This window comes from Solea senegalensis, linkage group LG20, assembly GCF_019176455.1.
Source record: "Solea senegalensis isolate Sse05_10M linkage group LG20, IFAPA_SoseM_1, whole genome shotgun sequence".
Lineage (NCBI taxonomy): Eukaryota > Metazoa > Chordata > Actinopteri > Pleuronectiformes > Soleidae > Solea > Solea senegalensis.
Genome location: NC_058039.1, coordinates 10,209,943 through 10,232,846, shown reverse-complemented (window position 1 = coordinate 10,232,846; position 22,904 = coordinate 10,209,943). Strand labels below are relative to the sequence as shown.

Below are 22,904 nucleotides of genomic sequence, written 5' to 3'. Positions count from 1 at the left end.
AATCCAGGTACAAAATCCATGTGAAATAAAGCAGACATGACAAAAATGGGAGTCCCGTGATAGACACGGTCACCTTACTTCGCCGCATTTTTCTCCATTTAATTATCTGCACTGGGTGATGTTTACCGTCCGCTTTGCATAGCCCGGTCACGTGACAACACGCGAGCCAATGGCAGCTCAACCTTCGCGCTCTTGTGCGCGTCAGAGTGGCTTTACACTCTGGGAACCAGTATCTCCTTTTTTCAGTCTCTGGGCTTTTTAAAAAAGAGCCAGAAGCTTCAATGTTGGATGCCGTGCTATGACAACGTCACTGCTGCTCCGTCCGCGCTGGGTCGACCCGTCGGTGATGTTCCTCTACGACAACGGCGGAGGTTCCGATGAACTGAGCAAGAACATGGAGGGTTTCGCTGGTGGCAACTTTGCTGCGAACCAGTGCAGGAATCTGATGGCGCACCCCGCGTCCCTGGCACCGAGCACGGCGTACTCCTCCAGCGACGTGCCCACCTCCGCTATGAGCGAGCCAGTCAAGCAGTGCAGCCCCTGCTCTGCAGCTCAGAATTCATCCAGCGCGTCTCTCCCTTATGGCTACTTCGGTAGCAGTTATTATCCGTGCAGAATGTCGCATCACAACAGCATAAAACCGTGCGGCGCGCAGCCTCCCTCTGCGTATGGAGAGAAATACATGGACACATCCGCCTCGGGGGACGACTTCGCTTCTCGGGCAAAGGAATTCGCGTTTTATCCGACATATTCTTCAGGCCCATATCAACCTGTGCCCAGTTACCTGGACGTCCCCGTCGTGCCAACGATCAGTGCGCCATCAGAAGCCAGACACGAGTCCCTGCTGCCTATGGAGACTTACCAACCGTGGACTCTCGCCGCCAACGGCTGGAACGGCCAGGTTTACTGCGCCAAGGAGCAGCCACAGCCTGGACACATGTGGAAGAGCTCCATACCAGGTAAGACAGTCCAGCTTTTACAGGACAGCACTGTTGGACATGATAGTAGCTACACGTTAAAAATGGCTTTGTACACAATAAGGTGTGTTAAATGTTATTTAGAGGCAAAAATGATATCAGTGCGATAATGTGGTTAAATTATAGTAATAATAAAAAATATTATTAAAATATATAACAAAACGCCAAGTAAAATAAAGTTAAAAAATATATTATGGCAGGTGTTATTATCTAGGGATTTTATTATTATTTTTTGAAAAACTTGTTTTAATGATTTTCCCTGAAATATTAAAGGTAACGTGAAGTGGAAGTTAATTATGAGCAGTTTTAATTCCAAGAGAAAATTCAGATTTTTATGAGTGAGTTTATACAGAGCCACTTGTTGAGAGGACACTTTGACAGCTCCTGTTTTTTCCCCCTTTTCCCTCAGACACGGTGTCCCACGGTGGAGGAGACTCTGGTTCTTATCGACGTGGAAGAAAGAAGCGCGTGCCATACACCAAGGTGCAACTGAAGGAACTCGAGCGCGAGTACGGCGTCAATAAATTTATCACGAAGGACAAAAGGAGGAGGATATCTGCGCAGACCAACCTGTCCGAGAGACAGGTCACGATATGGTTTCAGAACAGACGCGTAAAGGAGAAGAAAATTGTACACAAATTGAAAACTATCAGCTAGTTCCTTTCGTTTATTTTGATTTTATTCTCTTTTTTTCCTTTTTGTTTATTACGGACAATATTTGTGGAAACACACACACTTACGCAGACTTACACACACACACTTTGGACTCCTGGATTGGAATAACTCCCTTCTGACTGAACATGATTTATTTTGTATGATGCCAAAAATTATTTCCCGGAGCTTCATGGAACAAAATTTGGGAGGCACACGAATCCTGGATCTTCCACTTCCTGCCACTTGTTAAAACAAATTAAAGGAGTCAAGTGGAAAGAAAAGTGAAGCAAATTATATATATATGCAGTTTGTGTGACTTCTGTCCCCTCCCTCCCTGTGGCATGTTCACTCCTGATGCAGGAAAACTGACCCCAGTTCAGAAAAAAGGTGCATACGCCACCGAGCTACGCCTTTATCTGCAAGTTTAACAAGTGATAGATAAAGGTGAAGACTGACAGGAAGTGGCGGTGTTACGGATTTGGACCTTGGGAATGTTAAATATTAATCTCTCCTGCTTTTCTTTTAAAACCTGCTCACATGCTTTCGCTTGTATGAAGTTTAGTCTTATCATAGGAATCCGTCATTGTGCAGTCCATGGTGCAATTTATTATAATGCTTAATCGTCCGGGATAATGTGTTCATATGAATCATTACTGTTTATCATGTGTGCGTATTCATGTGGTTGTATATAAAGTAAATTCCGGCATGATATCCAGGTTATAATGTATGTGTGCGTATAATATGTTGTTTCAAGTCCGATCCAATAAAAGTTGGAATTGGATGAAATATATATAATTTTTTTTTTTCATCGTGGCTCAGCTTTTATTTCTTACTCTCAAACACTTCATCCTTTTAAAATGATCGTCCATTGTTGCTACACATTAATTTAAGATTCTCCACATCAGACAAATCGGATTAAGTGAAGGTGTCGTGTGTTATCACGTCGTTTTTTCGTAATATTATGTTCTACTAAAAACAAATTCTGACTGTATTGTAGAGAGGTCCTGCTCTTGGGAAAAGGGGGGAAACGAGTGCGATGTTGCTGCTCTGTGGTGGGGAAAGTGGACTGACACTGCCATCTAGTGGAGGATTTGTGAATCATACTCAAGTGGGCCAAGAGTTGGTAATCCAAAATTTAAAGAATAATTATGGCAATAGTATTGACGTTTCCTTAAATTACCTTTCATATTTTGTGGAGACAATATCTATAATAGAAAAAAGGAAGTGTACAAAGGGAATTCATAAACAAATACAATAATGATTAAAAAAATATATCCATCTTTATTCTTGGTGCTACAAGACAATGATACCTTAAATATTACAGTGACCCTAAGGACATTTCATGTAAATTATGTCTCTATTCTGTGTTTATATTTAAAGAAATAAATCATAATTTACGTTAAACATGAAATTCAGACAGCCCATTTGTGACTCACCATTTCTATATATTTCTTACATATTTAATTTCCCTTTGTGTGTTGCATGATTTGATATGCTGTTATGTGCGTTATTGTAATACCTTTTATAAAAAGGCTTGTGAATGAAATGGGAACAAAAGACCAGTGGATTTGGTCAGTTTTACTTTGGCGATTTGTTTCAAACGGCGCCGGCGTTAAAATTGATTTTCTTTTTTTCTTTTGTACTATCAGTTTCTTCATTTTTTTTTTTTTAAATTACGCAACTGTTGTTGCAAATTATATTAAAAAAAAAACAAAAACATCCATCATGGATTGTCTATTTCAATGTTTGATTATAGTTCGAGCATTTATGGTTTAACACGTATCATGAAGACCTAAGGTAGCAGTAAAGGCCTTTAACTGTAGGCTTTAATACTACTAATAATGAAATATTAATAAGATTTCAAACTAAAAAGCATCAGCTGGTTTATTTCTTCTGGTTTATAGAAATGTTAAACGCATAAGGAAACTGGTATTTTTTTATTCTCTGGCTTTCCGTTTTCGTGTTGGATTTAATCTGATTAATCAGAATTATTTTTGCTTTTAAAACAGTTGTCGCGTCATTGATGTGTTGGCAGTGTGTTAGATTAGATTGTCGTTTAAACAAAAAAACAGCAAATGAACAAAAGCCACAAGAGCGTGGCTTTTAAAATTGACTTTTAACGTATTTAATTTGAGTGTGTGTCGTGATTTAAATTAGACGGATGACATTGTTGCATTGCATACGTCGCTGGATTACTGTGGAATTATTGTCACAATAACTAAACGCAGGAGTCTGTGATGGTGAAATGCTGACGTTAAGGATCAGGATCACAGTTTTTCCTATTGGTTTATATTTCTACAGCAGTTTGTCCGAATGAAAACCAGTACACAATAGTAAAAACAATAATCATTGACACTTTTATTAATAAAAGGTTGTCATGTTATTACCATGCTTAGTCACCCGCTTAAATCATTTTCCCTTTGGCTCTCATGTGAGAGGTTGTAGGTAGTGATTTCCCCTCTGTTGTGTATGTGATGAATCAACAAAGCAAATGAAACGAGTTTCTATCCACAAATATTTCTTTTTCCAAGGACAAACACAAGCATCTGGAAAATTGTTGTTGACATTTGTTGTTGGCCAAAACTACAATTGAAATCCGTCTTTATTTTGAACAGGCAGCATCTACTTAAAGCTCTCTTCTCCTGATTTAGTTGCATGGCGATTAAGTATGCACACACACACACACACACACACACACACACACACACACACACACACACTAAAACAAATGAAATACGTATCGACAAACGCAGGACTTTTAAATCTTAGAATGGTATAACGTAGAGTTGCCAGAATACACAATCATTCTCATGTAATCGCATAGTAACTGTATTCCTATTCAAAGTGGCTCTAATAAACAGTTGTAACGCGCATGTTCTACCCCTGTAGCCCTTCGTGTATTCCGTTCCTCATCGCCACTGACAATGCAGTATATAATCGGACTAGCTGTTTGTGATGAATGGGATTCAGTCCGACATGAAACCTAATCCGTCCTTGTCCAGAGATCCAGCTCCTGTATTTGAACTGACTTTCCTTAAAAGGCAAAACTGTTTTAATATGAGTTTATTTTATGTCTTCTCTCAGAAAAATGACGAGACCATTATTATATTTAAATATACACATAGGACTGACCCTACACGTACCGGCTATACATTTATTATTATCTTTTTTTTTAAGATCGCATTTGCTCACGGTTTAGTTCACGTGTTAATTCGAATCATTCGTTTCTTTCTTTAATATAATCTGGAGAAGCATCACCAAATGACAAGTGATCGATGACAATAACTACAATTAAATGATTTTGATATTATTACTTGGACTAAGTCAACATATGGATACTGATTTTATTTATTTTAATTTTTTCAATGGTGGTTTTAATTTCAGAGCGTGTTTTTAGTTTTAAATCAACATGCATCAAACTCAGGATTATTCCTAGTCTGCTACATACTTTCCCCCGGGATTAACACAATATTAATCTGATTGTGAAGGCCTGATTGTGGATTATTAGGGAATACTGAGCACGGATATGTTGCAAATATGAGGCGCACGTGACCAGCCGGTAATTGGCTCAGTATATGTCCGCGCGCACGCAATGCTGTGTCCTTGATGGCACGTCCTTGTGACGAAGGCACCGCGGAGCGTGCACGTCACGTGCTACACAGGGAGCTCGGAGATGGGAGAGGAAGAGTGGTGACGTCTGACTGTCCCAAAAAAGAAAAGAAAAAAAAAACAGGAGCGGAAGCTATGAAGCGGAAGTTTACTGTGGAGACGTGAATCCGAGCGGCAGCTCCTTTGGGGCAGGCAGATACAGAGAGAGAGAGAGAGAGAACACACAGCAGCTTCTCATTGGTTCACTGAAACCAAAACAAGCACACAAGTCCCGCCTCCAACCTGACGCATGACGTGAGAATCCAAAGCTCAAAGCCCCGCCCCCTCTCTCCTCCTCCTCTCCTCTCGCAGGATCACAGGAGGCTGCACTGTTCAAGAATTGAGTTCTGCTGCCACACTCAGGACAAACGCAGAGTTACCGTTAATTCAAATCCTGTTCAAAGGAACATAAATAACCTTTTTTTTTGACAATACAAAAAAATAATAAAAATCCCACTTCTTGCAGCATTCATATGCACGTAAACCGCAAACGCTTGGCGTAATTGTAGAACATTTGTAGTATCGGGCGTTTTGAAGTAACATATTTTCCATTTGTGGTGCCATTTTGTTCCTGTGTTAAATCATATGTTGCACCGGAAATGTAAACGATCATATGGTTATTTTCATGAGAATAAATATAAAAGCTGACCTATTTTGCATCGATTTCACATCCTCCATGATAAATGTCTGTATTACTCCGCATGACTGAATAATCTCACATTTTTGGGCAGATGTGGGATTAACCAAAGCGCTAAAAAGAAAAAAACAAACAATGACCTGTCTTTTTTCTGTGGTGTCTCCTGGTCCCTGAATGTCTGTGATCTGCTTTGCCAGACGCAGACGAGACCAGTCACTCGGCTTTGCTCTTTACATTGACCTTCGCTCTCTCTCCGTGCGTAATGGAGGCGAGGCCTGCAACCTTCGGTCACTGAGCAACACAGCTTTGGTCAGTTTTTTTTCTTTTTTAAAAAAGGAAAAAATAGACCAGTCTGGTTTTGAAGTTAATCTGGCGATAACCCATCGACCTGAGCAGACACGAGCTTATCCAGGACCGTGGCAGTGGTCAAATAGAAGCACTTGACCGAGATTATGTGAAGGCCTTATCCATGTCCCAGGCGGCGACTTTTTCATCCACATACGGAATTTTCTTGTCCTTATACCCACGTATATAACCTTCTTTGTTTTCAAGTATCAAGTGCCACATCATTTACACTAGAATAGTGATGTTTTAGGAGAAAAAAAACACCGTATATGTCTAACATGTCCATGTGCAGTGAGTACATATGTGGACGATGTTTGCGTCGAATGCGTGACCTTTGTTTTTGCACAAATTCCCCTCAAGCCAAAACGCAGATCAATGTAGGTCAAAGTCTTTGTTAAATGACTGCACTTGAACTACGTTACGTAGAATTTTTTTGTGACTTTCTTAAAAACATTAAACAAATGCTAGTCTCCGAAATAAAAGTTTAAACCTGCTTTTTTGAAAGCTGCTGTCATACGCTTCGTGTTCGCATCCTTTCGTGCGTAAAGAAAAGTGTCTGACATTAGTTTTAATCCAAAATAAACCGACTGGAAGATAAATGTCTTCTTTTTCTTTTTAAAGTAAGTCAGCTGCATATGTTGATTTGCTGAAGCGAGAGCGCAAATACTGAAAAATACGTGAGGAAAAAAAGATATTTAAATCAAATCTTTAAATCGAGTCGTGATATGACCTGATTTCGGATAATACAAATTGTTCAGAATGTCCATAAAATATGTTATAATGTTCAGAAGGTGCACACGATCTTATTTAGTGGCGAGGTTTGTTGTGAAATGTCCCTCTGTCGAATAAACACGAATCTGAAAGCGCAGAGTGTACATTTATATATCTGTGGAAATCAGACGGGATCCTTATACGTGCAGAAAACACCGGCGCATCAGAGGCGCTAAGTGATTTGTGTTATTTCAAAATTGCTTCCAAACCCTGCGCGTGTTTGATGTCAACATTTCCTCAACACCGCCACTGTTGGATAACACATGATGCCAAATACGACAGGAGATGTTAAACTATAATGCAAACATGTCGCGAAACACTATGTAATTAATCCATAATCACCCGCAGGATCAGTCACTAGTATACTGTCCAATATGTATATATGTGTATATATGTATATATATATATAAATATCTCAATACTCTGACTATTGCACCTACATTTGTACCGCAATTTCCGTTCACAAGATCATTTGTTGCTTTCTATTCCTTATACCCGCACTGAACTGGGTAACGTGGCTTTTGTCAGTTTTTTGTTTTGGTTATATCTTCACCTTTTGCATGGAATACTGAAAACTGAGTTAATTTCATTGGACACTTCAAATCCAAACTGTGTTCTTGAGGCTCATACTCGACAACATGCACTTGTTTTTCATCATGTGCTTGTAAATTTAACATGGATTCTCTCTTTTTAAAATTTCTATTAAGCTTGTGTTTAACTGTGTCAATTTGTAACCGTTGACTGTTTCGTATTTGGTGTTGTGTGTCTTGGCCAGGACTCCCTTTTGGAAAAAGAGGTTCTTAACCTCAATGGGGTTTTTCCTGGTTAAATAAAGGATACAAAAAATACAAATCTCTACTGTTCGCTACAGGCCCAGTCCGATTAGTTTCGGTTAAAACTATAATTAGATGTGTTATTTTCTTAGTATGCACGCACCATGTGTGAATTTAAATTGAATGATGAGTTTTTTTGTTCACTTAAGACGCCACTAATGTTTTTGAACATTTGGTTTCTCTATGCTTATATTTCAAATTATTTCCTCCTGTCATACATTTTCATGTATTTCTTCTTTGTTCTCGTGATTATAACAAATGTCATTTTATGTCCTTTTGTTCAGGCCCACTACTCCACGCCTCGTTTCCCAGGATATACCCTCTGCAGGCTAATCCAGCTTTGTGCGTCTCCACTGCTCCCGTTGACCGTGGAGTTGATCAGCTTCTCCTGCGTGTGTGTGTGTGGCTCTTGTGTGGTCCGTCTGTCGTCGCCATCGCTGTCGTGCCCACGGTTGTGTCACCTGTGGATAAATCAACAAGTTGGACGCGGAAATCAGGTTCACATTTTCCTCAGAAACGAATCCTGCTCGCTGCTTTTGTGCTCGAGGTAAGTGCAAGCTGTGTTTGTTCCATGCTTCAGTGTGATGGTTTTACAGTCCTGCTGCCACTGCAGGCTCCTATCAGCTTAGCCACATACATGCAACATAACAGCGGCTCAGCCAAGACCATGAAACATTCAAGTTCAAAAACACATTAAGACAATCATAATCTCTGAATGTGCAGTGAAATATGACGCAACAATACACGCAGGGTGTGCATCCAGAATTGTCGTTGGCTCGTTTCCCTGTAGCCAAGCCTCGAGTTTCACATGAATTGAGTTGTTTTTGTTGCACTCTGATGTATTAGCCTATACCCAAGTAAAAAGTGCATCTACAGTGACGTTTGACTGCATGTATGGAGTTCTGTGCATTAAAGAGGTCGCAGGATGGGCCTGCAGGTCTCAGACTGCGCCTGTGCATCCTCTCTGCCGCCTGCTCTGCTCTGCACACTGTAAACTAAACACGCTGGATTCATGTTGAGATTAAGAATAGGTGCTTTCAGTGTGGTGGCTGCTTCTTTTTCTTCTTTCTAACATAAAATGAAAACAAAACCGCCTGTACTAAAACTCTGGGCAATTCCACTTAAATGCTTAAACTACAGGAGGTGTCTTTGCAAGACACTGGATGCGCCTATTTAGGCTCCTTTACAGCCTATAGGCCTACCTGACGTGGTGTTAAACTGTACTTTCAGATCCTCCCCAGGCTGGCTTGTTTACTTGTTGTCTAACAAGGTTTTATGGCACAAGACGGGGCAATCCAGCCTATTTGTCGCATTCTCTTCCTGACACAGTCACTGCCCTTCAGTCATTCTTCCTTTTGGCCTAAACTACTGTGTTTATAAAATAATATAAAATAATATATATATATATATATATATATATATACAGTATATATGTTATGCCCTCGTATCATGCGTTGATCTTGTGTTTACACGTTGGCCTTACAGGGAAAAAAAATACGTGATGGTGTGTGTGTGTGTTTGATTTGGGGTATAGGAGGAAACCTGTCCCTCAGTAAAATCACTGCCTGCGTTCTAAATGAGTGACAGTGAGATGGACGTTAGTTTCCTTTATTTACAAAATGCACTATGTTAATATTCCTGTCTCTTGGTCATATGTTTATTTTATTTGTCCACAATCTGACGTGAATGTTGACCGTACGTGTGAGATGAGTTTGTCGTCCAGCTGGTTTAAGGTTTGATGACAACCATGAGTGTGTTTTACTTTTATTTCGAGTTAAATCCTGACACACACCAGACTCAAAACAAGGCCCTGCGGCTCCCATTATAACGAGAAGAAGATGGAATCCGTTTGACTTTAGTTTTTGGTCTACATTTGCAAACTCACAGATCGACCAGTCCTGTAACCAAAGCCTGCGTAAATGCATCAGTAATTAAAGGAACTCCATCCGGGGCACGATGAGGGCCCTTTACTCTCAGTGGAAACAGTCGGTCCCTCCCCCGAACTTGAAGTCGACCGTATTCAGACAAAAAGCTTTGGCTTTGAGGGCTTTTTTTTATTACTCGGCGCCAGACTGTGGTTATGATGAAGAAAAACGCATAACGAGGATGGTCGAGGAACAGCTGAATTACCTCAATACAAAACGCAAATAACCTCAGTAATCTTACTTTTTAAGATGCTTATTTATATTTTTAAAGGACATTTGAAAAACAAAACCACAACCAAGTTGGACGTGATTTAATCAGATGATTATAGATATAATACATCTTACCTTGTGTCCATTTCTCTCTCTGTGCTGTTGAAAATCCACAGCTGCTGACTTTGACTCCGTTTAGGTGGCGACTTCCTATCACGCTTGGCCAGTTTTGTGGTGTCTGTCTGGCCGGGGAGAAAAAAAAGCGCAGTAGAATACTATAGCAGCAATAAAAACGCACGTCTGTGCAGAGCTGGCTTTGGTTTTCCTGGGCATCCTGTGCTCAATTACAGCTTAAAAGCTTCAGCACAACTCATAGAATTTGTCTGGATTGAGTGAGAGGCGGAGCGTGTGGTCCCAAAAAGACACTGCAGTCGCTTGTGTCCCTGCAATTTCACCAAATAGTACACAAACTGCATGCATTTCCCCCCCTGTTTTCGTACACTCGCAGCGCGTTAGTTGGTATTTGTGGTGTCTTAGTGTGTGTGATATTTTGAGGTCGTGTTTCACATGAGCCATCATGGAGCCCCTCAGGTCCTCATATGCACATCGGGCTGTGAGGCCAGGCCAGCCGCAACGGTCTTAATCCGCGATCAGGTCTCCCATTCACAGCACATTAGAGTCAGGTTGCAGCTCTCTTCAAAACAAGATCCACGGTGGCCTAAAAGCAGAGAGCCAGGGAGTGTTCTCTGTGACATGGTTAGCAATTCAAACAGAAATAAATCCTGCTTTTGTCCATTTTCTGACCCGAACTTACTCAGTTTTTCTCTGTCTAGAGAGAACATTTGGTTTTACAAACTATCTGCGTTTGCCTGTCTATGCTCAGTTTGCTATTTAGGATATGTACATTGAGGGTTTGGATGGTTTTTAATTGAAAAACAGATTATTCATTAATATAATACAGATTTAGCAAAAAGCAAAATAAAGCTGCAGGTATTTTAATTTGATGCGTAACTTTATCTTTTAAAACATCTTTACCCTGTGATTTTAATGTGTCTATCCTTGTGGGAAAATTGTTTTAAATATGAAAAGTATTATATTCAACAGAACGTTACATTGATCTTTTTTATTTCTGGAAGTTGTATTTTTTTCCGAATACTCACATTTGAATTAATATTTGCTCCAAAACACAAATAAACAGCCGTGCGTAATGGTTGTTGCGCTTTTTTTGGAGGTTAGTGTAGCCATTAAATGTTAATATGAGGGGAAAAAAACAAAGCAATAAGAAGTATCATTTAAAAATAGAATATTTTTTTGTTTTTCTTAAGAGGCTGTAACATTTTACTATAGAGCAGACTGTTTTAATGATTATTGGTGTCAGTGTTTACCTCTTAATTCATGCGCTTTTCCCAATAAACCTCTGTTTTTTTCCAGTATGTAGCCGTCAGCTTCACTGTTGCTGTGACTGACGGAAAATATTACAATGATAAAATAAAAATCCTCATAAATAAGTTTTACAACACTTTAATAAAGAGTGGGTTAAAGTCCATTCAACTGTGGTTCTATAAAGTTGTGACTCTGTTTACACATTTTAAGATATTTACCCATTATTATTTTTGGAAAAAATAATCAATGTTGTCTTTGCAAAAGCGGTTTCAAACACAAGGCTGAGACCTGCTGAAACATTAGCTCCTACTTTGAACATGACCCTGATAACCAAATGCCCACTGAGCATTTGGTTTTCAGGCTCTGCCATGTTGTAAAACCACCAAAAGAGGACGAAGACATGTCTAAAAATGGACTTTAGAGACAAGGTGTTCCCTTACTCCAAAATTAGGTCAATAAAATCTACATATAATTTTAGTTAATATTATTAAGAGTTACGCTTCCTTCAATGAAACGAGTTTAAATCCACACAAATGTTTTTTTTCCTGGGACAGAAACACAAGCATCTGGAAAATTGTTGACATTTTGACCAAAACTACAATTGAAATCCGTCTTGATTTTGAACAGGCAACATCTGCTTAAAGTTCTCCTCTTCTAACTTGGTTGCATGTGAAGAAATTCTTTTTGTCATCAGACATGGCGATGAACTACCAATGTCAAGCTTTAGGACACGCAGAAGTCATGTCTCTTACTTTCTTACGCACACACTGGCACACTGGCAGGCGCGCGCGCGCACACACACACACACACACACACACACACACACACACACACACACCACACACACCACACACACTCCTACACACATACACACACAGCCTGAAAATCTGTCAATTTCTGCCACGTAGTCACGTGACCTCCTCCTCCGTGGAGTGGATGGAGATGGCTCTCCACGTCAGCTTACGTCTCCAAATTTCTGTTTAGCGAACCTGCTTCAAAGAGGCAAGAGGCACGGCGCTTCAGAGCCATGTTCAGGGCGGTTATAGAGGAATCAAACCCCAACATAGAGTTATAGTAGAGGGTGAACTACGATGATGGATTTTGACGAGAGGGTCCCCGTCGGATCGAACATGTATTTGCCCAGTTGCACTTATTACGTGTCGGCGGGGGCTGATTTCTCCGGTCTTCCCTCGTTTTTATCCCAGACCCCTTCCACCCGCCCCATGACATACTCCTACTCCTCTAACCTGCCGCAGGTCCAACCCGTGAGAGAAGTGACGTTCAGGGACTATGCAGCCATTGACCCGTCCAGTAAATGGCCGCACCGGGGGAACTTGCCTCAGTGCTACCCCAGCGCGGAGGACATGGTGCACCGGGACTGTCTGTCGGCGCAAACCGCAGTTGTAGGGGACATGTTCGGTAAAAACAGCCCCGCCGCCGCCGCCGCAGCCGCCGCGTATCACCACCACCACCACCACCACCATGCGAGCACCGGGTCCTCCGCCGCCAATTTCTACGGGAACGTGGGCAGAAATGGCGTGCTGCCACAAGCCTTCGATCAGTTTTACGAGACGGCGTACGGGAACGCGTCGGAGAGCTCCTCCACAAACGGCTACTCAGGGGAAAAAACGGCGAGCAAGCAGCCCAGCTCTGCGCCGGAGGACGCACCTTCGTGCCGGGACACCGAAGCAAAGGATCCCCGGGATGAGACGAGCAGCCCGGAGTTATCTTCCGGCAACAATGAGGAGAAATCCAGCAGCAGCAGTACGTATTAAAGTCAACGCCTTGGTTATGAGAGAAAGTTTGCAATGTTGCGCGCTGCTGTTAAAAATTTTATATGCTGTTTTATAAGCATATAAGGTTTATAGAGGGCCTGTAGACCCCCCACCCCCAACAAAACTTTGTTATAAACTGCAGGATCACGTGTTTGGAATTGAAATTGGCCGTGAAAGACAACAGGCCGGTAATTTTTCTGTATTCTAACACTCCCAGACGATTCCAAAAAGCACCCAGTTTTAAATATGAATTCCCATACAGACCCGCGTTCATTCCATGTGTTATTAACGTGCTTGTTTCACGGTTTCTTAGCGTTAAGAGAACATTTGCATGTAATGAGGGTGGTGCCTCTGCTTTAAGGTTTAGCACACATGGGCTCTGATGTTAAAGCTATCATGTAGTTTGTGCTCCCACTTGTGTATTTTTTTTTTACTTAACGTGTTCTATAAAACCTATTGGTCCCTTTTTCCATTTAAACTGTCCCTTTTTGTTGAAGTACAGTCCAGTCTCTTACATTTGAATGTGAGCTTCTCACTTAAAAGGTCATAGCCCAAGTATATTGTCCAGTGAACCAGCAGGAAATGGGTTTCCAGTGTAATATAATATCAGTATATGTGACACTTAAAATGTGGAAATGGGAAATATGTTATTAATGCGTTATGTGGAGGAAATCCGCTCGTGCGTAATCTGGGTAACGTCCAGGGCGTATAAATCTTTATCTTATTTTATTTTTGAAACATAGTCATGGCTTATAGGAAATGTTTATTATTCCTGTGACCGATACACAGTTTCCTTTTCTTTGTGTGTGTTTTCCAGATGGACAGCGGATCCGCAAGAAAAGGTGTCCTTATTCCAAATATCAAATCAGAGAACTTGAGAGAGAATTCTTTTTCAGTGTGTACATTAACAAGGAGAAACGCCTGCAACTGTCTCGGATGCTCAATCTCACCGACCGACAAGTGAAAATTTGGTTTCAGAATCGCCGCATGAAGGAGAAGAAATTGAACAGAGACAGATTACAGTATTATACGTCCAACCCTCTGCTTTAGGAGTCCAAACAGCCCAAACAGTCCTCTGCTGTTGGGACTGACTGCGTTTACACACTGACCCCCGCGGGCTGTGACTCTCACCAGTGTACGCTGTGCACCACAATGGCCGCTACAGCAATAGCATCAGCAGCGACATTGCTCAATGGTTAATTTCAAGTTCGAGGACAACAGTATCCTGTGATGTGAACAACCTAAAGCGTGAGCATGATATTAAGACAGTTTTTGGACCTTCCGACTCTGTTTTGGGGAAAAGTGTAATTGTCCTCGCCAAGAACTGTGGCGTGCGAAGGCCCATCTTAACTTGACGGTGCCTCTCACACGCCTTGATTATTTTCTTTTCACGGGGGCAAACAATTAAATAAAATAAAAATAACAGTCTCACTGACTGAGCCAGTGTATTTTGTAATCAAAAACAATATTTTACTTTTTTTCTCCTGTTTTTAAAATCAGAAAGCTGGTGGATTAAAAATGATGGCGAACATATGACTTTAATAACTGAATCTATATTGGTGTGACCAAATAATGAATCCAAACGGATGAGAATGTAATGTGTTTCTGTTTTGTCTGCTTATTTATTTTGTAGCCACTCGTTTACTATGTTGTTTAATGCCACGGCTTATACCAAGTCATTATTACAGACAGGCTTTTGGGACTCGTTGAGTCTTTGTTGACCTCAAAACAAGCTTTTGTCGTCTTTTCCTGTTTACCTGCAGAGTGAAGGCTGAGTATTTATATTTTGAGTATCTTTCAAATACCCAAATCCATGATGTCGTTTTGATTTTTTTTTTTTTGGGAGACTATCAGGCAAGTACTGACAATGCAGGCCAAACCAGAGATATAAGCTCGTCCACTGGATCCGTGTGGAGTTGCACTGAGGTACACACCCAACATTTTCACACAGGTATACACAGCCTATGCATCGGGCCTCTCCGGTTTAATACAGATGTGAATAGCAGAATATTTTTTCTTGACTCCTGATCCTTTGGTACTTGCAGTCAACAATGTTTTAAAAAAGGAAAAGAAAATCTACATTTTACGTAAGTGTGCTGTCAGGGCAAAGCTGGTCAGGGTCATTGCATTGAATCAACTGCTTGGTATGCCCAAACTATTGTGTATTATACTCTATTTCCAAATAAAAATAAAATCTAATGAAACAATTATTAAAAAAAAACAAAAAACTCAACTCATGTTTTGTCATTGCTTTCCTTTTAAGATAAATATACGCACAAGAAACTATAATCACACAGACTTACAGTTGTCGCATTTCGTGTCCGTGAAAACGATGAAGACGCTTCAGAGCAGCATCTGCAGTCCGACCTCACACAGGCGCTCACATTAATTACACTCATTTAAATTAAAAACATGTATAATTATTAAGATTCAAGCAAATTTAATTCAGAGCCTGGAGTTAATTTGAATAATTAATGCCACATCATCTCAGATATTTAATTATGGAACATGGACAAATAAATACAGATGAACATCAACAAACAAGTCATCGTCCGTTGTAATTCTCCTGTTTTATTCTACTTTATTACATTAGTGCTACATTATTTTTGAACTAGGTTTCACATAATTGGACAACTCTTGCATTAGGTCTGAAAGAAATCTTTGTTTTTGAGCTAGTGTGGAAAACTCATGGCTCCACACTTATCTATCAACATAACATTTGCAGTTGCCAAACATTCAGCATTGCACCATGTACACTTTGTTTTCTATGCGTTTCTCTCTCTTTGTAGTCTTTGTATGCGTGCGTGTCTGTGTGTGTGTGCGTGCGTGCTGTCATTTTGCTGATTGGCTTTGGAAACCCTGTTCCAACAGCCTTCTCCTTTGGCGAGGATCGCCATATTTGCTGTTGTTATCACTGTGTTTATGGGAGCTAGCCGCAGCGCATTGGCGTTCATATATGACAGTCAAAAGGGCCATAAACGCGGGGAGAGAGGCTGAAGTTTATGGTTGCCTCTCTCTGCCATAGTCCGGCCTTGCCTTGCGCATCCTTTACTGCGCGCTGGAATTCCGTCCCTAATTACGGGACATCCTCCCCGTTGCCGCAGCAACGCGACCATAAAAGCTGTCTGAGAGTCTGGAGCATTTGTACAATTGGAGTGCAGTGCAATAAACCGTCTGAGACCCAAGGTTATTAACTGTGTTACCAAGGAGGCGAGAGCAACGACAGGGAGAGGACGGATAGGGAAAGCTTCAGCTTGTTGGCTGCACCGACTCCATTTGTGAGGCTTTTCCCCCTCGTGTAGTTTGTCCACCTCGACATCAGTGTATAGTGGCAACTACTGCACCACGGATCAGACTCTTCTCTGCCACTGGGCGGCGCTATTGGGACCAATGTCACGGCCGTGGATCTTTTCGTCTCCACACTCACCTCGAATGCAGGCAGGTAAAAAAGCTGTTGTCAACACAGCCTGGAGCTCGCATAGTTTTGCTCTGCTTTAACAACAAAGCTGCTTTATGTTCAGCCGTGAGAGTCTTCTTTGAAACGCGAGGCCTGCTGGTTTGAGATGGGAGCCGCTTTGTGTTCCCTTTGCACATTTCTGTGTTGTGCTCACTGGGTTGTGTGCTGGAGAAAGTCTTCCTGGGGGCCCTAATAAGGCAACACATCTGTGCCAAGCCTTCATGCTGCATGTGCTATTCATTTTGCTGAGCTTGGGCTTTTTAATGGGTGAAGTATAGCATGGCCGCCTTGTACCTGCGGAGATCCACAACCCCTTCCAGCCTAACCACAAATGTTTTGGATTTGGGAAAGTCAGTCTTAATGATTTTCAAAAAAAGGGAGGAAAAAAACACAGCAACAGTTAGCATGTTAACGGCACAACAGTAAGCAGTGGGTGCTGGACACAAAACAAATGATTTCATGTTTTCTGCTGGCTCTCGTTCTAATGCAGCTCATCTTAAATCACGGCAGCTGGCCTGTATGCTCCATCTTCTCCCCCCTCTTCAAAGAATCCACTAACATCCTTTGACGTGCTTCCAAAACACATTAGTGTCTGTGCGTGCCAAGTGTGTAACATCAGATATTAGGGAAAAGTCGAGTTGATTGTGATACGCGGCAACAATCGCTTCTCCCTTTTCCTTCCTGTCGCAGACACAGATCTGCGCAATGAGGCGATTCGGTGTCAGTCCAAGTGGCCAGTGTCTAAATTCTGGACCCTAATGCGTTCACACCGAGTTTCTTTCTCCTTTGTCTCTCGTGAAAAATAAACACATCCGCTGGATGTAATAAAACGCCGCATTATTGTTCATAACTGCACTCGGGACGAACATGATACGACTCAAACGGCCTTTTCGGCCACGATTATATGGGCCTGATCAAAGCCAGTGGTCAGAGTAAACTGTTTTAGGATATTATAGCCGGGCAGCTGTGAAAATGAAGATTTAATAGCTATAATTAATAACTGTAACACAAAGATATCGATGGACCTCCATGCCAGTGCAACACCACGAAGTGTGCAGGCCAAAGACATCTTAATCTTCCGCGCACATAATTAATTGATGTATTTGGTTTCCATACTAGCTCAAATGTCCCTTAAGGAACGCGTCACTGTGGGGAAGTGTACACACACTTTGGACCAATTGCTGTTAGTATGTCTGTTAGTGGGCTAACACTGCAGTTAATTATTTTATGGTTTTGGGGAGGAAATTTGATAAACTAGCACAAATGCTTGGCGCGCGGCGTTTGTCTTTAAATCCCCCGCACAGCGGAACACGGGTTTGTGCTTTTCTTTCCTTTTTTTTTTTTTTAAAAAAACCCCCATTTCTTTTAATATATCATTATGCTTTTGAAACGGGTTATTGTACTATATCCATACACACATAAATAACCCTACAAGCAACCGGTCATTTAAGTCATTTGAAATATGTGGATTTTTGAGCAGCAGCGATTGACAAATGTCCACCGTCAACGCGCAGCGGTCTAAGCCAGTGTACATAAATGAGCTGTCAGTGGCAGAGCGTTTTAAAACCTAAATGGGCTCAATTTATGAATTTCTCCCAAATTTGCTCATTTCAGTACAACCGGCTGCAAATACACCCGGGGGGCTAGTGGCCACCTGGGCCTGGTAATGGCAAAGCTGGCCGAGATTAACTTCAACCTGGAGAGAGCAATAGAGTGCACATGTCCAAGGACACTACGAGATGGAAGGAGAGTTTTATTGTGGCCCTTATTGCCCCAAATTGGACCGACAGTGTGACTTGTGTGTGCAAGCTTTATGTCCGCTTTGCCCCGTCTCATGCAGTGACCGCCCCTCACAACACGGTGATCAATATTTTAGTAGTTTCACAAAAGTACATTTGAGCACAGCGTCTCCTATGATGTTGATATAGAATAAAAATGAACACCGAAGCTAAACGAAATTAAATGTTTGCTCTAATTTGGTTTGAAATAAAGAACGTGCACGTTTAATCTGGTTTCGTATTATGCGTAACGACGGTGCGGCAAGAGATAAAACTGTCCCATATAATGAATTTGCAAAAACGCACAGAAATACACCCACAACTAATACACATATGTGAATAAAACATTGTTTTTTTCATAAATGAATACACAACAAATAAAGAAGGAAAAGTGTATGATGTGGTTATGATGAGTAAATATATATTTAGCATATTTCGTCTTTGCAAATTTAAAATACTTCACGTGTGCAAATACCAAAAAAAGACCCCAGAACCAAACTGTTCAGTTTGTTTGCGTATGGGCATGAATATTCATGTTTAAATATTAGTCAAAAAATATTTTGGAATAAATAAATATTTGGTTTAAGGAGTTCTGTTTTGGCGTAATTCTCAATGTGGCAGTGCACAAATAGTTTAAAGTTGCTATTTGCGGATGGCGATGATGATGACGATACCTGTGCAAAATAAAGGCACATCTGAAAGAAGCATCTTGTGTGCTTTTAGCTGCCCACTACCTCCAGGTAGCATTAGTCTTAATTTGCTTTTTAGTGCGGAAGAAGCCTGACTGTCTTCAGGCGAAAGGATGAAGTGATAGTGCCAAAGGCGAAATTTCCCTGCAGTTCAAAACACTTTATTGCCACTAAGTCCTACAACTTTATTATTTTATGTTTTTGTTGGTGGGCCTTATCCTCCCTGTACTTTTAAACGTCATTTGCCACCTTAAGGCCACATTTCTCTCACAAGTATACAGCAGGATTTTACTTCTTACAGCGAAGACTTTACTGGTGTTATATTATTCCTCCCAAATGACAGTAACTTGTATTTTGGCACACTGGTTACTATTTTTTTTTTTTAAATGCGGTGATTCTTCTTATCTAAACCCTCTGTGGTTACATTTGATTTGCATGATTTTAAAGGTACAGTGCTGCGGATATCGTTCGGAGATGAGAGCAGTTGTATTATAAGTATTTGGGAAGGTTGTTGAAAGAATTCTTGAGATTTTTCATCACAATGTAAATTTAAACTAAGCATCGTGTTAGACCTCGCCCCTTCTGCGTGGTAATGGCGAGGTGAGGGAACACACTGATTGCTGTGCTGTCTCCTTTCTCTGCCTCAGCTCCATGATGGATATCGCTCCGACTGCTACGTAGCCTTGGAGTGGGAGGGACTGCCCATCTTCCAGCAATTCCATTGGTTTTACAGTTCGCACGGCGGAGAGGGGGGTGCCGCTAATCATATCCAACATGTTTTGTACAAGAAATGTCAGCCAGAAAGGGCTATCTTCTCCCTTCGCCAAAATACACCACAATAATGTCATGTTCGGACAGCCCGTCAGGAAATGCGTTTTTAGTGGATTCTTTGATCAGTGGCCGCACGGAGAGCGGCGGAGGTCACTATGCGGGGAGCGCGGTGTGCGTGCCTCATAGCACCGCTACAGAAGTGCCTTACGGACTACACAACTATGGATACTTCCCAGGTATGGGTAAGCGGAACGAGGTGGGCGCCCAGAACATGGTTTCAGCTTCTGGTGCGTACATGTCCAGCATGGAGATGTGGATGGACGCGCAGAGGTCATGTCGAATGGATCAAGAGCACCCGGTAGGTCCTCAGGTCGCGCCCTGCTCGTTCCCGCAGAACATTAAGGAAGAGAGCACCTACTGCCTGTATGAGCAGCCGAAGTGTCCTAAAGCCTCCACCGCTGAAGATCTAACGTATTCGAGGCTAACTACAGCTGGCCTCGGCTCCACGTCTTGCACAGTGACCGATGGTGGTGGTGGTGGAGGAGGAGGAGGCGGTGGCGGCGGGGGCTCAGTGCCTGTGCCGTGCTACTTCCGCTTGTCTCAGACGCACGCACATTCTCATAAACTTTACAACACCAACGGCCCCCAACCGAACCCTTCCCATTCTCATTTTGGCCTACACCCCACTGTTTCTGCTCGTTTCCACACGCCACCAACCTCGGCTTCTGCTCCAGCTTCGGGGCTGGAGGAGCGGAGCACCGAGGAGCCCGTGTCCTCGGCGAAAACAAACGTACAGCCTCACGTTACACCGGGGGCCGAAGAGGCGAGGGTGTCCTCGGATGCAGAAGCGTCCTCAGAAGAGGAGCCGGAGGAGAATGACAAAGACAGACCAGCAAAGACCACTAAAGGTAATTATAGTTCAGCATAGGTGTGGTTCTGCACTGTGATGTGTTTGCATGCAGGTAGAGCAGGTATAGGCAGCTTTTTAATTGCACCTGCCAGGTTTTATATTACTGTTTAGGCTGCAGCGACAAGTCAAGGCAGGTAAAAAATGTCATTAATATGTGCTCTTTATTATGTTTAGTTTTTAAATTAAACAAGTATATATGATTTTAATGCATACAAATAGTACATTTGTGCATGGGGCATTTACGGTGCGTAACATTTAAAATCGATTTGGCTGGAAAGCTAAATTTCAGTTATCCAGTCATGCACTGTGAAATGTGCATATATGTATACATGTACATATATATAATATGTAATACTGATGTAATATAATACTTAAATATATTATAGCCCAGTGTCACTTTTCACCACTGCATAAAACGTAGTAATGCATTGGCTTATACTATACGTGTTTTACGCAGAGGCCAATGCTTCCATAATCCCACTAATTTTAATAAAGCTAAAATATTTTTTGCTTCACTATACTGCTGATGTGAAATGTTGTATGCATTGTTATTTGTGTGTAATATTTACATTTGCATTATTATTTGCCCATTTAAGTATGGCGGGTCTAACAAAGAAGGCACACTTTACGCATAACACACACTATATCTGTACAAGTGCGCGCGCGCGCACACACACACACACACACACACACACACACACACACACACACATATATACATACATATATATATATATATATATATATATATATATATATATATATATATATATATATATATATATATATATATATATACACTTAAAGATAGTCTAGTGTTACTTGTGTTACCGTGATATCTGCACAATTCACATATGTATACACACACAGATATACATATATATATATATATATATATATATATATATATACACATAGGTATGTATGTGTATATGTATATACTTAAAGATAGTCTAGTGTTACTTGTGTTACCGTGATATCTGCACAATTCAGATATGTATACACACATAGCCCCCCAGATACCCCCAACACACACACACACACACCGCAGTGCCTCATATTGCAATGCGTATAACCATCAATCTGCCTTTTTTTTTAGGAGACACAAAACGTGATGAAAACATGGCCAACTGGCTGACGGCGAAAAGCGGCCGGAAGAAGCGCTGTCCATACACCAAGCATCAGACACTGGAGCTGGAGAAGGAGTTCCTCTTCAACATGTACCTTACCCGAGAGCGCCGCCTAGAGATCAGTAAAAGCGTCCACCTGACGGACAGACAGGTTAAAATCTGGTTCCAGAACCGCAGGATGAAACTGAAGAAGATGACGCGGGAAAACCGGATCCGGGAGCTCACCTCCAACTATGGATTTTCATGATGAACAAACCACCTGATTACAGTGAAAACACAGGGGGAAAATAGGTGAAATCAAATACACCTCACCATTTTGTCCACATGACTCAGTTGACAGTGTTGGGGACATACAACTTCCTTTTTCATTTCAAGACGAGGTTATAATAATGTCAGTTCACCGTCATCTCTGAGGAAAGAGGAAAGCGAGAGAAATGTCATGAGGTTCTGCTGATTGTTTTTTTCCTGATGTAGTCTTTTTGTGTTGTCGACACGTTTCTGTCACTTCTGTCGTATGTTTGGATGGTGTCGTCAGTGGCGTTCAGTCAATGCAGTTTATACACACACACACACACACACACACACACACACACACACACACACACACACACACACACACACACACACACACACACACACACACACACACACACACAACGTATGCCCTAAAAACGGGTTAAAATCGTCCACTTTTATTAACCGACGAACAATAACCTTTATCGAAATTTAGTTAAAATAAATATGAATTTCCTTCATTTTAATTGGAATTGCATGGTATAGCCTTAACTTTTTTTTTTTCCTACATTTTTAAATCGATTTGAAACCACCCTGGAATATAATACCCATGTATCACCAAGGGAAGAGTAACTCATCTATGGCCAATAAATGTAGTCCACAATGATATACAGTAGATCTATGTACGAGCTAAATGTATAAACTGAATCTTTAATCACGCTAAGGACGTTTACACAAAAGCGGTGCGCAAAGTGAAGGAGGACTGTTTTTATTGTA

At 41.4% G+C, this 22,904-nt stretch overlaps 3 protein-coding genes across 4 annotated transcripts; all 3 read left to right on the top strand.

Moving 5' to 3' along the window:
* Positions 1-223: 223 nt before the first annotated feature.
* Positions 224-1,705, top strand: LOC122786266 (homeobox protein Hox-A13a). The gene is made up of 2 exons (XM_044052421.1): positions 224-959; positions 1,387-1,705. Exons 1-2 carry the CDS (start codon positions 299-301, stop codon positions 1,632-1,634), a joined length of 909 nt encoding a protein of 302 aa, XP_043908356.1. The 5' UTR covers positions 224-298; the 3' UTR covers positions 1,635-1,705.
* A 1,979-nt stretch (positions 1,706-3,684) lies between these two features.
* On the top strand, positions 3,685-22,498 carry LOC122786264 (homeobox protein Hox-A10). 2 transcript variants are annotated; one of them, XM_044052418.1, is made up of 3 exons: positions 3,685-8,412; positions 19,730-20,761; positions 21,863-22,498. In XM_044052418.1, the coding sequence occupies exons 2-3, from the start codon at positions 19,873-19,875 to the stop codon at positions 22,138-22,140; spliced, it is 1,167 nt and encodes a 388-aa protein (XP_043908353.1). In that variant the 5' UTR covers positions 3,685-8,412; positions 19,730-19,872; the 3' UTR covers positions 22,141-22,498. The 2 variants fall into 2 exon arrangements, with proteins under 2 accessions (XP_043908353.1, XP_043908354.1); XM_044052419.1 differs by lacking the exon at positions 3,685-8,412 and adding an exon at positions 16,449-16,600.
* On the top strand, positions 12,268-15,541 carry hoxa11a (homeobox A11a). Its single transcript, XM_044052423.1, has 2 exons — positions 12,268-13,147; positions 13,976-15,541. The coding sequence occupies exons 1-2, from the start codon at positions 12,475-12,477 to the stop codon at positions 14,206-14,208; spliced, it is 906 nt and encodes a 301-aa protein (XP_043908358.1). The 5' UTR covers positions 12,268-12,474; the 3' UTR covers positions 14,209-15,541.
* Positions 22,499-22,904: the final 406 nt, after the last annotated feature.

Bases quoted from the DNA above. Each gene is read 5' to 3' on its own strand.
- LOC122786266 (XM_044052421.1), top strand. From the start codon at position 299: ATGACAACGTCACTGCTGCTCCGTCCGCGCTGGGTCGACCCGTCGGTG. The intron at 960-1,386 runs GTAAGACAGTCC...CTTTTCCCTCAG, and splicing joins GTGGAAGAGCTCCATACCAG to ACACGGTGTCCCACGGTGGA.
- LOC122786264 (XM_044052418.1), top strand. From the start codon at position 19,873: ATGTCAGCCAGAAAGGGCTATCTTCTCCCTTCGCCAAAATACACCACA. The intron at 20,762-21,862 runs GTAATTATAGTT...CTTTTTTTTTAG, and splicing joins ACCAGCAAAGACCACTAAAG to GAGACACAAAACGTGATGAA.
- hoxa11a (XM_044052423.1), top strand. From the start codon at position 12,475: ATGATGGATTTTGACGAGAGGGTCCCCGTCGGATCGAACATGTATTTG. The intron at 13,148-13,975 runs GTACGTATTAAA...TGTGTTTTCCAG, and splicing joins GGAGAAATCCAGCAGCAGCA to ATGGACAGCGGATCCGCAAG.